Source organism: Pimephales promelas, chromosome 6, assembly GCF_988280905.1.
Source record: "Pimephales promelas chromosome 6, fPimPro1.hap1.1, whole genome shotgun sequence".
Taxonomy (NCBI): domain Eukaryota; kingdom Metazoa; phylum Chordata; class Actinopteri; order Cypriniformes; family Leuciscidae; genus Pimephales; species Pimephales promelas.
In genome coordinates this window covers 30,716,040-30,731,473 of record NC_142774.1, presented here as the reverse complement: position 1 = coordinate 30,731,473, position 15,434 = coordinate 30,716,040, and the positions used below count along the sequence as shown (strand labels likewise).

General features: G+C 35.7%; 1 protein-coding gene across 1 annotated transcript in view; it reads right to left on the bottom strand.

Moving 5' to 3' along the window:
• Window positions 1-15,434, bottom strand: part of klhl5 (kelch-like family member 5) — a 41,381-nt gene that overhangs the window by 24,548 nt on the left and 1,399 nt on the right. The window contains exon 2 of the mRNA XM_039691645.2: window positions 6,397-6,579. Within this exon, the coding sequence (XP_039547579.2) occupies window positions 6,397-6,579 (183 nt within the window). The remainder of the gene's footprint in view (window positions 1-6,396; window positions 6,580-15,434) is intronic.

Genomic DNA, 15,434 nt, shown 5'->3' with positions numbered 1-15,434 from the left:
GATGTGCGAGCTGCCTATATGCATGTTTCATACAGATCATGCATACGGTCACGGTAGCCAAACAGTTGTTGGGCACCATTGACTTCCATAGTATCTACTATGGAAGTCAACGGGGACAACGGTTCTTTTGTGTACAAAAGATGAAAGAAATCCATACAGGTTTGGAACATGAGGGTGTGTAGCTAAATAATGACAGAATATTCATCTTTGGATGAACTATCCCTTTAATTACTCACCCTCATGTAATTCCAACCCTGTAGGACTTTCGTTCATCTTTTCGGAAAACAAATGAAGATCTTTTTGATGAAATCTGAGATCTTTATTTTCCTCCATTGACAGCTACTGTATGCAGATACCACTTTAAACTTCAAAAAGTTCATAAAGAGATCCATAATCGATAATAATTGAGCGGTTTAGTCCAAATATTCTGAAGAGACTCGATCGTTTTATATGTGGAACAGACTGAATTTACTATAGGCTTTCACTTCACATATAAACATTCATAAACCCATACATCAGTAAGCTCAAGCATGTTCGCTTGACGTGAGAGAACCAATGAGATACATTGTCGTGTGTTACTGTTACGTAACTGCTCAGAGACAAGACATTGAGATCCAAATGCAGCTTTCTTAGGGTTAATCCAGACACGTAATGCAGAAAACAGGCAAACACAGGTAAGCAGTCCATAACAAACAAACAAAACAGGCAGGGGTCAGAGGCAAAAGAGTAATCCAAGGAACAGGCAAGAAATCCAAAAAGCAAGAGACATTAAACCACAGAAAACGCTCAGACATAATGTGCAACAATTTACAAAACTTTGCAGTGAGTGAATACGTGAACAAGGTTGAAAGATTCTGAGATTCTGTTTATGTTCACTGATCAATGTTTATCTGTGAATAAAAGACTAAATTAAATATGTTCATCATATAGAGATTGTGTTTCTTCAGACAATTTAGACTAAACCGCTCAATTCATTAGCTTTACAATCTCTTTATGAACTTTTTGAAGCATCAAAGTTATGTAGATTTTTTAGTGAAGGCCAGAAAGCTCTCAGATTTCTTAAAAAAAAGGTCTTAATTTGTTCTGAAGTTGAACGAAAGTCTAATGGAACGACATGAGGACGAGTAATTATTGATTGATTAATTTTCATTTTTGGGTGAACTATCCCTTAAAGTTGTATAAGTGAAGTGAAGTAATCCTGAAAGATTATTGTGAAAAATATTTGGTTTCATCAAACATGTTTGAATAATTATTGGAGGGATTAGAATGTTATTACTAAGTTACCTGCATTTAAAAATAACATTTCCAATTTTGTTCTCGATTTTAGTTTTGTGAGGATTTTTATTTGTTATTTTTTCCATTTGCCATTAGAACTATTCATTATTTTATTAGTTTCCTTTCCAATTAATAGTAATGAAATAAGCCATCATCATCATGTTGTAATGTCACAAAAAGGCCCTGCCCACAACCCGATCTCAGGAGAAAATGTTACAAGTAGACAATTTTGTATACATTTATCTTATCTTAGTTTGTATGGAAACACATAAAAAAGTAAGCATGATGGTCCACACATAAAACTAATATTCAGTGAGGCATATTCAGATTGTACGAAAACGTATGTATGAGATCATATGAATTGATATGAATTAGGGGGCTGAACAATTTTGAAGAACTCGTTTAAAATGTGATATTCGATACCCAATACGATAATGCTTTAAAGGGATACTCCACTTTTTTTGGAAATAGGCTAATTTTACCACTCCCCCAGAGTTAAACAGTTGGGTCTTACCGTTTTCGAATGTTTTCAGGCGATTTTCTGATATTTAGAAGAATATCAGTAACCAGAAAGTTTCTGGTCTCATTGACTTCCATAGTATATATATATTTTTTCCTACTATGGAAGTCAATGAGACCAGAAACTGTCTGGTTACTGATATTCTTCTAAATATCAAAAGATCGGCTGAATACATTCGAAAACCGTAAGACCCGACTGTTTAACTCTGGGGGAGTGGTAAAATGAGCCTATTTCCAAAAAAGTGGAGTATCCCTTTAATTGTGTAAAATAAATTGCAATTATATTTAAAAACTAAAAATTATATTACCAACACATTTTCACATTCTTTTTGTTAATAATTGTTCTACTGTAGCATTACATAAAAAGTGTCATTTTAACAGCAATGCAAACCAGTGTCTACTTTCCTGTAATATTACATTTGCGATATTTTTATATATTGTGCAACCATATTATGAATTCATCATAATTGTCTTGAGGGGGTGTTGCACCTCACACTTCAAAACCACTTTAAGCAAGTACAATACATGCAAACGCAGAGATATGAACGCAAAAACACATGACGCTGGTAATGGTGAATAGTCATGCGAGAATTATGATTAAAGAAAAGTAATTATATTATGCGAGAGAATAAAAGAGAAAGAAAGGGAACACAATGAGGCTTTAGGAGTGAAAGTACATTAGAGCCTGTGAGACTCATTTAGCAGCAGGAGTAACACTCAGCATTTGCCCTCTGCCACTTTCCTTCACTCCCTCTTATGTTCTTTTCTCACAGAGCAGACTGCTTTTAAACCTTTCAATTTACACACACTATTCTAGCGGCTCTCTGCTGGTTTTGCTCATATTAGAGTGTCACCAATTCAGCTTTTTTGAATGCTCTTTCTCATAGCAGCCTGAAAGTCTGTGCTAAAGCAAGATTTTAGGCAAGTATTTTAGGTTGCAGATGGCGTTCTAGTTAGAAAAAGTACAAAGGCTATTCACTATACAGTGCATGAGTGTGCATTTGTGCATCATTATAAATAAAACACCAGCAAAATCTTCCAGCTGCCCGAGGCAGCCTTGCAATCAGCAGAGCTATGCCATCAACAAACGTGTGGAAACGACAAAAAGAAGAGGGTAAAATAATGAAGGATAATTGGGATAAACAGATTTCAGAAGATCAGAGTGATGGAATGCCAAGGTGCTGCTATTTAAGGGTGATTCTTCAATTAGTGGAATTTTGCTGTCCCTTTCTATGATTTTGAAGTAGATCTGTCAAAGTTAACTTTTTAACACATGTAATTAATGCATTTTAAAGCTACAGTATTAATGCATTTATTCAATTTGACAATAATGGCTACATTTTGCTTTGTGTGTCTTCTAAAAACTGTGTGGTTTGGAACTGATGCACACAAGTCCCTATAGCAAAGCATGCATTTAACAGTAATTGATAAGATAGAAGTTCCTCCCACGAGTGAAACTGTCATAATTGAGATGTTTATGTGAAAATGAAGTCTAATTTTTTAAAGTTGTTTTATTATTTAATTACAGCACATGTACATTAAATGACGTGATTGCATTCCCTGCTGTTCTGATGTAGAAATACAGAATCTGCCATTTTCTGTACAAGAGAAAAAATGTTATTGAAGAATCTAATTATTACATATAGGCCTATATTATTTAGTTTAGTTTTGAGTCTATTGCATTTACGTTTTAACTAAAAAAAAAAAAACAAAAAAAAAAAACAAACAAGATAAGATAACATTAAAGGGCACTTATTATGGAAAATTCACTTTTACATGGTGTTTGAACATAAATGTGTGTTGGCAGTGTGTGAGCAAAACCAATCTAGAATGATAAAAATCCACCCAGTGTTTTTTTTTTACAATCTCAATAAATCATATGCACTGTCTCAGAACGAGCTGTTCTAAAGCCCTATTCGCACGGGATTAGTATTATCTGGGGGCCTCGTGTGAATTTGAAATAACCCATCCACATCTGAATTTCGTGTGGCGCATTCGCACGGGATAAGTGAAGCCTGTGATTTTACTCGAATTTACTGACTTATATCCCGGATATGATGTCATTAGGCTATAGCTTTGAAATGTCTTGTCGTTATTATGTCTAGCTGTATATAATAAACAGAAGTATTGTCCTTACCATATGCTGCTAAACATGTCATTCATATCCATCTAATCGTTCTTTTTGATTTTGCTCTTACGATGGTACCTTTCTCTTTATGCAAATTGTATAGTTGTACTAGCGATATGACCCCGCACACAAAATAGTATCAAAACACTCCAATTCAACCTCTATTCTTCGCGATAGATGGATAAAAAGGAGCACATGAAACAAAAACCTTGAAAAAAATGATATACGATCCGGCCAAATCACAGAGATGTCGATTCGCATGGGACTAATATTATCACAGGACCTCTGTGTTTGGCGAAATATAGTAGGTAATTTGCGGGGGAATTTTTACTTTACAAATTACAGACATGGCCGATTCGCACGGGATTAAGATCACAGACAATCTCCGCAATTATTACAAATTATTACAGGTCACCAGATAATACTAATCCCGTGCGAATAGGGCTAAAGAAGCACCAAATGACAAGTAATGTAAACATGACGTAACAGGTCCCTCGCATAAATGTAATTTCGCTTGTACGCAGCAAACTTTATCACAGTATGTGTATGTACTTTCAAAAAATTGTGCCAACGTTAGTGTTTGTGTGTCTGTGTCTTGCACATCCATAATTTCAAAGGGGACGCGATTACAACTCTATAAGTACATAAATGTGCCAAATAACCATACGAAACGTACTGGTCCATTCTCATTTGTGTTTATTCTTCCGAAGTCTCTTCGTTATCTGGGTCTGATCAGAGACTATTTATATATTTATATATACGTATATTCCGATTCAAACATGTTCGGCTGAATGACATTCAAAACAGTGGGTCTCTCACTCTCTCAGTCCTTCTGCTTACCGACTGCCATAAGCATGCAAGTGACACCCTCATCCAAAGGCAGGGCAGGGATATGCAGCTCATTTGCATTTAAGGTCGTATAGACCAAAACAGCTCATTTTTAAACAGGCCCCAAAAATGACATTTTCAAATGGTTATAATAAATTAACTGTGGGGTATTTTGAGCTGAAACTTCACAAATACATTCTGGGGACACCCGAGACCAATATTACATCTTGTAAAAAGGGGCATAATAGGTGCCCTTTAAGATGTTTTGCCTTTATTATCTGCCAATCTGAAAATATACCAGAGAAAGTTTGGATAATGTAATTTAGTGTAAGATTAAGTTTATTGGGTGTCTAATCTATCTAAACCCGCGAGTTTTAATAACTTTGATGCAGGAACAAAAATTGTCCTTTTTACCAGTTCAGAATTAACTGACAGCTAGCTAACTTGTTGTGTTAGTACTGTAAATACAACGTTTTCACCTAAAAACAAAAGCATTTCCATTATTTTTTATATGGTTATCTTAATGGAAATGCTTTTGTTTTTGATTACATATGAAATAAAAAATCTTTGGGTGAGCATAATTTGTCTATGGAGGACAGAGCTTTGATGTAGGCTACTTGATGCACTGAAATGACATACTTAAAAAAATGACAAACTCTCTAAGCTGGATTTAGACCCTAAGAAACTAAGCTGCAGAAACATTTTGGAAAAATGCAAAAACAGCATGAGTGGAAATCTGTGGAATGGCGGGGGGGGAAGAATACAACAACTGTGTCTGAATCAGTCCATTTTATTTCATTTTAATAACAGTTATAAAATATTAATTTCTCACGTGCAACAAAAGGCAAAATATTGTAATGTGACACAACCACATAACATCCTCTCAATGTTGAAAATAGTCCCCAAAAAAAGAACCATTAAACTAAACCTAAGATATAATTGTGGTAAGATCTAAAAAAAAGATATTATGTAAAGTTAAATTATTTTTTTGGTCCAGGAAACATTGACTGACATCATAAAGAGAGACCCTTTATGATTTGGTCAAATTACAGCCAACATTTAGGCTACATGCTCATTTTCATGTACTGTAATATTTGCAAACACAATCCAGTGAGCAGACAAAGAGCAGTTTACAACAGAAAAGACACACATCTACTTAACTTTTCAACTGCCAGTAAAACTGTCAAAATCTAAATCTTTTGAGTTTTGAAAATGTTGATTATTTTATTTTTTGGTTTTCAATTTAAATAGGTCATTTTAATTGGGCATAAATTAATCTCTATAACAGACACTCCACATTATCAAAAGCCATACTCCAAAAAAAATACCATCAGAGTTTTGAAAGTTCAAAGTTTTTTTGTCAAATTTAGAAACTGCAATACATGCTGACAATGAAATGTGCTATCTGCTACATTCAGCAGAAAAATGTAACTACCATCACTCATCTCCAGCATCTCCAGGGCATTTGTGATTCAGCAGCATGAACTAGATCCACTCAGATCTTATGTAAGAGGCCCAACACTGGAGAAAATCTTGTCATTGGACTAAAGTTCGGCAGTTCGGTTTAAGGACATTTGGTTCAACATTTGGTTTGGTTGTATGAATATTTGAATTATGTGTACAGTTTTTTGTTTTTTTTTTGTTACCTGTGAGCCGGTATTCTGCGGTCTCCAGCGAGGAGGACGACATCACAGAGTTTCCTGGTCCTCAGGTAGGCCTCCATGCGTCTGAAGGTGTGTTCAGCATGACTGTGTGCCTGGAAATGTTCCTCTGACACACACGGCTCCATTGACGCACATGAGGACAAAGTCGCACTGCTGTTAGATGTCCTGAAAACACATATGCACTGTGTTAGAAAATTCACATCGAAAATCTGAGTCAATCAGAATCAAACGAAATGATGAAACGATGAGTATGTGTTCATTATAGTATTTGATCACAATCGTTTTATTAAGTATTATTAATAAAATGTTTCATATTGTAAACAAGGAATTATCCAAATTCAAATTTGAAAACACCAAAATTCAAATTCCAAATTGGAAAACACCAATCTCGCTGATGACTGATTAAAGCATAAAAATAAAAGTATATAAAATAATAACTTATTCATATAATAAAAATTAAATGTCACAGCACACCAATACAATTTTTTTTTTTTTGCATCTTATGGTGCTTGAGTGGTTTAATAGTACTTGAAGGAATGATAGTGTGATCATATACAGTAGCAAGGATGACAGAAAAAAAAGATTCTACGTTAACTGCGTTAAATGTATTTAATGCATTAAACTGGAAAAAAAAATTATCACAAAATGAATGCGTAATTTTGACAGTCAAATTCTCAAATATTCAAATTTTAAACAGGGTTATTATTATCGTTAAATAAAACCCAACTATTAAAACCTGTTAATTGAAATAAAGCTGAAATAAAATATAATATTAATATCAATCAAAATAAGAAACGTTGCCTTTGCAACTAACTGAAATAATTTTAAGTTAAACGACTAAAATTAAATGAAAACTAAAACAAACAAAAACTTAAAATAATTATATATAAAATGGCAAAAGAATTACAAAAGCACATAACAAAATAAAAGCTAATTCAAAATATCCATAAGAAGTAAATAATAAATATAATAAATTTATGAAAAAATATTAAAATCAATATTTAAACTGGAAATCTAAAATATTCATTGGTCATTTTTGTAATTATTTTATAATATTTTGTATAATATTTTATAATATAATAACTTTACAGCAGAAATCCCAGAAATATCTAACATTATAATAATTTTAAATATTGTTTGACAATAGGGAGCCTTTGAGTAAAAGTTTGAGAACCTTTACAAAAATATTTGAGGACCCCCAAGTGTACCACAAAGTACCAGGCTCCTTGCCAAGTCCTACTTCAATTCTAACTTACGCAATTAAACAACTGGTCAACAAAATAACAAACAAAAAAAAAAATACATTTAAAAATCTAAATCATTTTAAATGGAGGCATAAGCTTTTCTTGCAAAATTAGTACTACACACGTTAAAAATTACACACTCATGCACACGATCAATGGATGGATAAATATAGAGGGCTTTAGAGAGCTGTTAGTAATTAGCTTTGATGATGAAGCTGCCATGAAATACACAAAGCAATTTAGCCGGTTCCCAAACGGCTGTCGTCTCTACTGCCTCTCGCTCTCTCCGTTTATCACTCGCTTCCTGTCATTCTCGTCTCCCTCCATCTCTGCAGATTGCCTTGCAATTCCCATTTCCCATGTTCACACTTATTTTCTCTCCTAATGTTCCATCTCTATAGTAAAAATTCTGTCCACATTTATGGCCGCTGAGCTTCTGACTCATCCAGGATCCTTGATAATGAATAGTTCCTGCTGTAATTAATCACAATAGCCAGCAAGTGAGCCTGAGGAGAAGACGATAGTGAACTCTAACTGCTCGTTCTTTTCAATGAATCACAAGTTAACAGGCTAACACGTTCAAGCACTGAAATGCAAGTCGTTTTCAGTCATATTCGTTTGTGAGACCAGATGTGTGCTCATATTACAGGAGAAATTAAGTTCTGGATACAGATCCAAAATAGATCTTTGTTGTTGTAATAAAATATATACACTACAGAAAATAGTATTACATACTTAGAATAAAACAGGCCCATTTGTTCATTGTAGAATTTATCAGTTTGGAAGTGACATGTTAGAACCATAATTCAACTTTTCGTTTGTTTAAGATGGTGATTGACATGGTGATTATATATGAAACGCATTGGTATAATGACACAAGTTTAAACTATTTCTAGAGTCTTGATCATTGGCAAATATCGGTCCAGGGAAGAGCAGCGTGTCACAGTGATGATCTCTGGGGTTTCAATTTTCCCAGCAGCAGAAGATAACAGAATCCAGACTACAACCTTTTATAAGCCAAGACCTCTCAGCCTCACGGATCATGATCAAATGGAAAATCTATTTCATTCAAGCAGAAAGTTCAGAACAGTGCTCAATCACACACACAGCTTTCAATCACGCCATTTGGAAAGAAGACAGATGGGGAAATGATGAGAGAGAGTGTGAGCATATTATATCCAAATCTCTAAACGCAATTAAAGTCTTGCAGTCAGACGAGAGTCAAAACCTAGTCTATCAAGTACCTTAGGGAAAGATTGAAAGAGATGAGGAAGAAAGATTCATAGAGAAGAAGAGTCTTCATTGAGATTTGAGATTTTCTATATGGCAGAGGGCCAGATATTTACATAATTCTTCAAATTTGTCTCTTAAAAGTAGTGTATCGTTTCAGAAAATCTGGAACATAGTGATCAAGTTGTATGAACTAATTTTATGGTGCTTTTTGTTTCGTTGTATTTCGCAAGTCAATTCAGACAGTGTAAATATGTTTTCCTTTGCAGCTGATGAAGCCAGGTTTCGGGTCAGGGTCACGCTCTGGTCCAGAGAGATAATAGTACAGAACAGATTTATGTGTGCAAGTCAAGATGGCGGCCACAAACCACAAATAAGTTCAGCAGTGTTGAAGTTCTCGAGAATTAGAGCGGATGATTCATGTTAATCAAGCAGTTCGAAAAAAAAAAGTCCAATCCACTGATTTAAATGAACCATATGACGACTTGAGCATGAAATAACATTTCGTTTTAGTTAATCAGTTCATTTGGAGAGGAAAACATAAACTCGAAAACTAAGGATCCACAATATATCGGCCGATATATGTTCATTTTTAATGTGGCTGATTATAATTGGTCAGATCGCCTGTCAATCAAACTCCATGTGAAGGGTCATTTGTGCATCCCTAACGAAAACAATGTAAATAGGATCATTTAGACTCATTTTCAAGACCGGTCTCAAGTACTACAACACTGGTCAAGAGCAGTAAGAGTATTCTTTATAATTCTATAAGCCATGTGGGTTTGATTTTTTATGTTTGGGTTAACTGTTCCTTTAAGACAGGGATTAAGAAAGTAAGACAAGCAGACAAGAAAAGTGCAGATGCCAGGACGAACTGCAGAGATTCTCTCTCTTAAGTGCTTTATAACTGTAAGTTATGAGTAGCAGGTTTTCACCCTCTGGCTTTTTCTCAATGCCAAAATTATTTAGTCTCAAATGAATACAGAGACTAGAGGCAACATTAAATATACACAAGTACACTAACAGCAAACACACAGGCAAACTAACAATCCTCCAAACACGACCTACCTAAGTAAACATCACACACACCCCGCATGAGCACAAACACACAGGAGAGAGGCAGCAAGTTATCTCAAAAAGCCAGATAAACACCAGCCGGTTCCTGAAAATCCCCAGTGGACACTCGTCCATTCATATTTGTACTCTTTTTCTTACTCCCTTTTCACAGAACATTCTCCTTATTTCCTGTCTTTCTCCTCTGTTCTTCTGTCAAAGATTGGGTTACAACTAACATAGTATAGCTACATTCTAGAGCATGACAGTACGCACAATACTGATTTTTTCAGTAATAAGCTTCTTTTTCTAACAAATAAAATGTGAAAACGCTACACTGCTATTTTGATGTCACATTGTTTAATTTCTAAATTTTTCTCTCTTATTTGACGGCGTGATTTTTTTCCCCTCCAAAACAGTTCAGAGGAAATTACGCCTTGAAGCCAATTTTCATTGATTAAGGTTACAGTGACGGGATTTTTTTTGGGATTTACGTTGTTATGAGTAGCATTTAGCTTAAATGTACAATTTCAAAGCAGCCAACACTGTTGGAGGAGCCCGTTCTCATCCCAAGGTGTCATATACGACGCTTTTGCCAAAGCGTAGACATCCAACGCACATGGCATATGGGGCAGAAGGTGCCACCTAGTGGTCTATCCCTATCCCTACCCCATACCTAAACCTACCATAGCCGAAGAGTCTCATTTGACGCTAAAGTGTGCCATGTGCGTTGGATGTCTACGCTTTAGCAAAAGTGTCGTATATGACGCTTTGGGATGAGAATGCATTGGTTGGAGACACTGCTGACACTGCTTTCGATCTTTACTGTGAACTTCATTTTCTAACTTTCAGAAGTCCCTTTCTCGCCCCTTTGGTTCTTTTCTCTAATCACTACATTTTTTCAGTCTATGCTATTGTTAGTTTCCATTCGACTACAAGCATAAGCCTCTCTCTCTCTAACTCCATCTTCTCATTTTATGAGTATTCTGCTCTATTTTTTAAACCTCATGCTGTCAAAAGATCTGACATTCAGTCCTTCAAAATGAAAAGTTAAAATATGCATATTCATGATCACTTCAGTTGAGGGTAAAGAGAAGTGAGGTGGTTTCCAGGCTATAATGAGCTCCATATCTGCTGTCATTTCAGAATGGATTTGAGCTGGGATTACGACACCATTTGGAGATCTGGATCAGATGTAAGCCTCGGTAGGCCAATTCAGAAGGGAGTGAGGTAATATATATCAGATAGAGAGAGATTTTACATTTTAGAAAATTCTGGTAAATATCAATTATATAGCATATCAAACAGCATCTTACAAGACTCTAAGTCTTATTCTACAAATGGATACACATAACCACACATTCGTATATTGACGACTTGTGCAGTTGAGGAGTTATGCACATAGAAAGCAATAAAAAAAGGAGAAGGAAAAGGGTGAAAAAATAGGAACAGGAAAGAGGAGGAGGAAATGGAACTGAAAGGAGAAAATGGTGTCATGTGGGAAATTAAAGACAAGCAGTCAAAAATATCAATTCACACTTCCAAACCAGCAAGCAAGAAGCAAGTTTTAACCTGCTCGATAGAGCAGAATATAAAAATAATATTTATAAATCCTTCTGGGGACATTCTGCTCTTGTTCATTTGACTTTATCCATAAACCTAGAAGCTCTTTCCTATCTCTCAAAAGAAACTTTTTAAAGAAATCCCTGGAGGAATAATGAGTCCAGAACTACCCATTTGAGTTAAAGGAATCTTTTAAACGATTTTTCATCAGAGAAATGCAAGTTCTAGACATGCCCAAGTGTGAAGCATTTTGTGTTCCGAAGACGACTGAAAGTCTTAAAGGCTTAGGAACGACACGAGGCTGAGTAAATGATGACAGAAAGGCCTAATTTATTAGGTAGGCCTAATAACTGTTTACTTAAATAAAGTTTTCTCCCAGGCTTTACTCATCCCTCTAGACATAAAAAATGTAGCCAATGAAGATCAAAATAAAACCACAATATTTGTGGCAATATTCAACCAAAAATGAAAGGATTCCTCCCACACTCTCCATTGCTCTATAATTGACTGAGAGTAAAATCTACGCATGTCCAGATAAATGGAAGTGTGAGCCGGAGGCAAAGAGAAAGGGAGAGCCCTGGTTTGAATGCTCAACGTATATCAGATGCTTTGCCCCACTATCTCAAGATCGTAATTGCAGTTTTCAGGCGGCTAGACGGTTTTCTTCATCTTCATCTGTCTCTCTATCCCTCTCTCACTTTCCTGTAAGTCATAAACAGCCCGAGGGCTTGGAGTCATACTTGAATTCCCCAAATAGTCACTACTTATTTGTGCTTCTACAATAACACACCTTGTGTTTGAAAGAACAAAGATGTGCAGTCAAAGTGCATGTATATGTGCATACATATGTGGTTTGTGAATACTATGAGGGCCATATCACTAAAGTAAATTTGGAGGATGGGGGAAAAAAGACGAAAAATAAAAATCACACACTACGTTTACATGTGCACCAATAATGTGATTATTTCTGACTCAAGATGTTAACATGACACATGACATTTTCATTATTCTGATTATTCGCTAAGAATTATGGTTATTTTTACTGCCATTATTCACATAGCCCACTGCACAAGTGATGAACTCAAATACAGTAGGTGTGGTACTAGCCATTGTTATAGTCTATTAACATCAAATTCAAAACGCATTTCACTTTTTTTTTTTTGCCTTTTTTGGTGACACGCCTACATGTCTTAATATAATGTTTTTGACCAACGTTGCATTATGTTCATGTCACACAACATTGTCAACATAAGCTTACTTTCTTTAGCAACCCAAAAATGTGATGCATTATTTACCTCCATGTTTATGAATCTGCGCATTATAACGTCAGAAGTATGCACGCTTTGATCAGAGTGGAACAAATGCAATTTAAGTGTTTACCTGTTTTTTGTCATTAAATTTGGCATACGCCACATATTCAACACAGATTAATGTTTGCCTTACTGAAAAATACAACACTACTGGTCACTAGAATAAGACTTTTTTTTCTTTTATATGTTGGAACTAGCATGTGATGCTGATTGGTGGTTTGCTGGTCACCAGCATAGGAAACAGGAGTGGTGGACCGGCTACCATTTCAATTTTGCTTTAGAACAGCATGACTGGTCCACCAACTAGACCAGTGCCAACTCTAACCAGCATAAACCAACCTGGAGCAATGGAGAATTCATATTGGTTTATATTTGGCTAGATTTTTCAATTGATAATTGTTTTTACATGGTAAGTTCAATCCCAATATTGCCTAAATCTTATTATCATTGCATAATGATGGTGCATGTAATTGTGTACATCTGTATCCATCTGTCATTAGAGGTAAATAGCAAGGTAGTAAGAGACAGTTCACACAGTTTTCAGATTCGATGTGTGTTTGTGTGGTTATCGCTTCCTGCTATGAACTGTAAGGAGCAGCAGCAATAGGTTCAATCTACCGTCTCCAAGGTGATGAGTGACTAAGTGCCTTTCAGAGCTATACCACACTGACAGACCCACATCCTTTGCTCTCTCAAATAAAAAACTCTAGTAAACATCCACTCACACAGGCTAGTACCAGAGTATGAAGTCCACAATCAAATGATGGAGGTCATTAATAAGAGACCACCACAGAATGAATCGTCAAACCCAAGAATGGGTATCAGATCAAGAAGACAGACACCCTTGTAAAGTATGTACAATAACATTCTGCAATCCCATAAAGCATTGAACGCCTAACATACTGTAGAGCTGAAGTCTGTTTGTTTGCATCTTTTGAACTCTCGCAAAAAAAGATTCACAGCTTTTCATCACACTAAGGATCTGTGAGGGAACATTAGGCACAATTTATGTACACATCACTTCCTTACTGAAACAAAAGTGTTTAGTGGGCATTACATCATATTCACTCTACTACACGCAAGTGAGCTAATGCATAATGCAAGGTGAGATAACATCTTTTCATGTCACAATAGGAGTATAAATTTGAAATCTTTCTCTCACATTAATCGTTCACCGAACAATGAAAATTCAGTCATTATTCGGTCATTACCTTATTTTGTTCCAAGGCTTACAGACTGAGATGTCAAGCTTCATAATGTATGTAAAACATTATCAAATATCATAGTGGTCCAACAAGTCGGTTTCTCAAACTCGGTCCTGCAGAGTTTAGCTCCAACTCTGATCAAACACACCTAAGCAAGCTAATCAAGGTCAAGGATCAGGCCCTCCAGGACCGAGTTTGAGAAACCCTTCTGAGGCCATACTGTGATTGAGTGATTGAGTAGGAATCTACTGTACTCTTGTATGAAGCATTCATTAGAGATATGTCTCATTATTGAACAAATGATGTGTGTCAGTCTAATATTTTCAGTGAATCGGTTGATCTAATTCACAAAACTGCTCTAGGCTGCATTCTTCTAAATTATTGTGAGCTAAGTTAATCATAAAGGCCAGTGATGCCAAGTCTGCAGTTTTCCCACGAAATTGGGCTATACTTTTAAGTTGTTGCTTGTTGGTTGGGTTAATTTTTTCCCCCTGGGTTGATTTCTACCCCTGTATGTATGATTGTGGCGCCCCAACACCCCCAAAACATCCCCCAGACGTACAAATTCAGTGGAAAATTTGGCCGCCTGACGGCGAAAGTCGCATTGGGCAATATTTCGGGATACTTTGACTGGCCATTGGGCAACTTTTGTTGCAAAGACCTGACAACTAGTTGAGACAATAGGTGCCAATGGTTCTACAATCTAGAACCATCAATCATAGAACCACCAATCGCAGCCCAGGGCAGCATTTCCCAAAAGCACTGTAAGCATATTGGTGCCATTGATTTCTATGATTTAAGAATACAATACTTTTGGGAAACAGCCCTTAATGATTAATTCATGCTTCAAACTGAATGAGTGAATTTAGCTCACTGACTCAATCTGCTCGTAGATGTTAATAACTCACAAGACAGACGATTGAATTACAACTTAAATGTGGATCATCGTTACTCACAAAATTACTGTATGGCTTCTCAAGGCCTGGAATATAGTACATAACAGTTATGCTTTTATGGTACTATTATCCTTTTTGAGATTTGACACCAGTCACTTATTCATTGTCATATAGCATGAAAAAGATACATCATTCTTCAAAAATAATATTTTTTGATCTGCAGAGGAAACAAAGTCTTATAGGTTTAGAACAACACAATGGTGAGTAAATGATGACAAAATTGGCATTGTTAAGTGAAGTAATACCACACCCAACACAAAACAGCCCCTTTCGATAAGACATTTGCCAAAATCTATTACATGCCTGCTGTTGTAGTCAACCTCCTACAAGAGGTGGGGTCCGGTTCTTCTTATAACTGGTCAAGACTTTTTTTCACCATTTCTAATAATAAAAATGTTGAAAATTATGAAAATGAAAATCTCTTTTTTAAATGTTCCTGCAGTGTGAACATTCATTTTT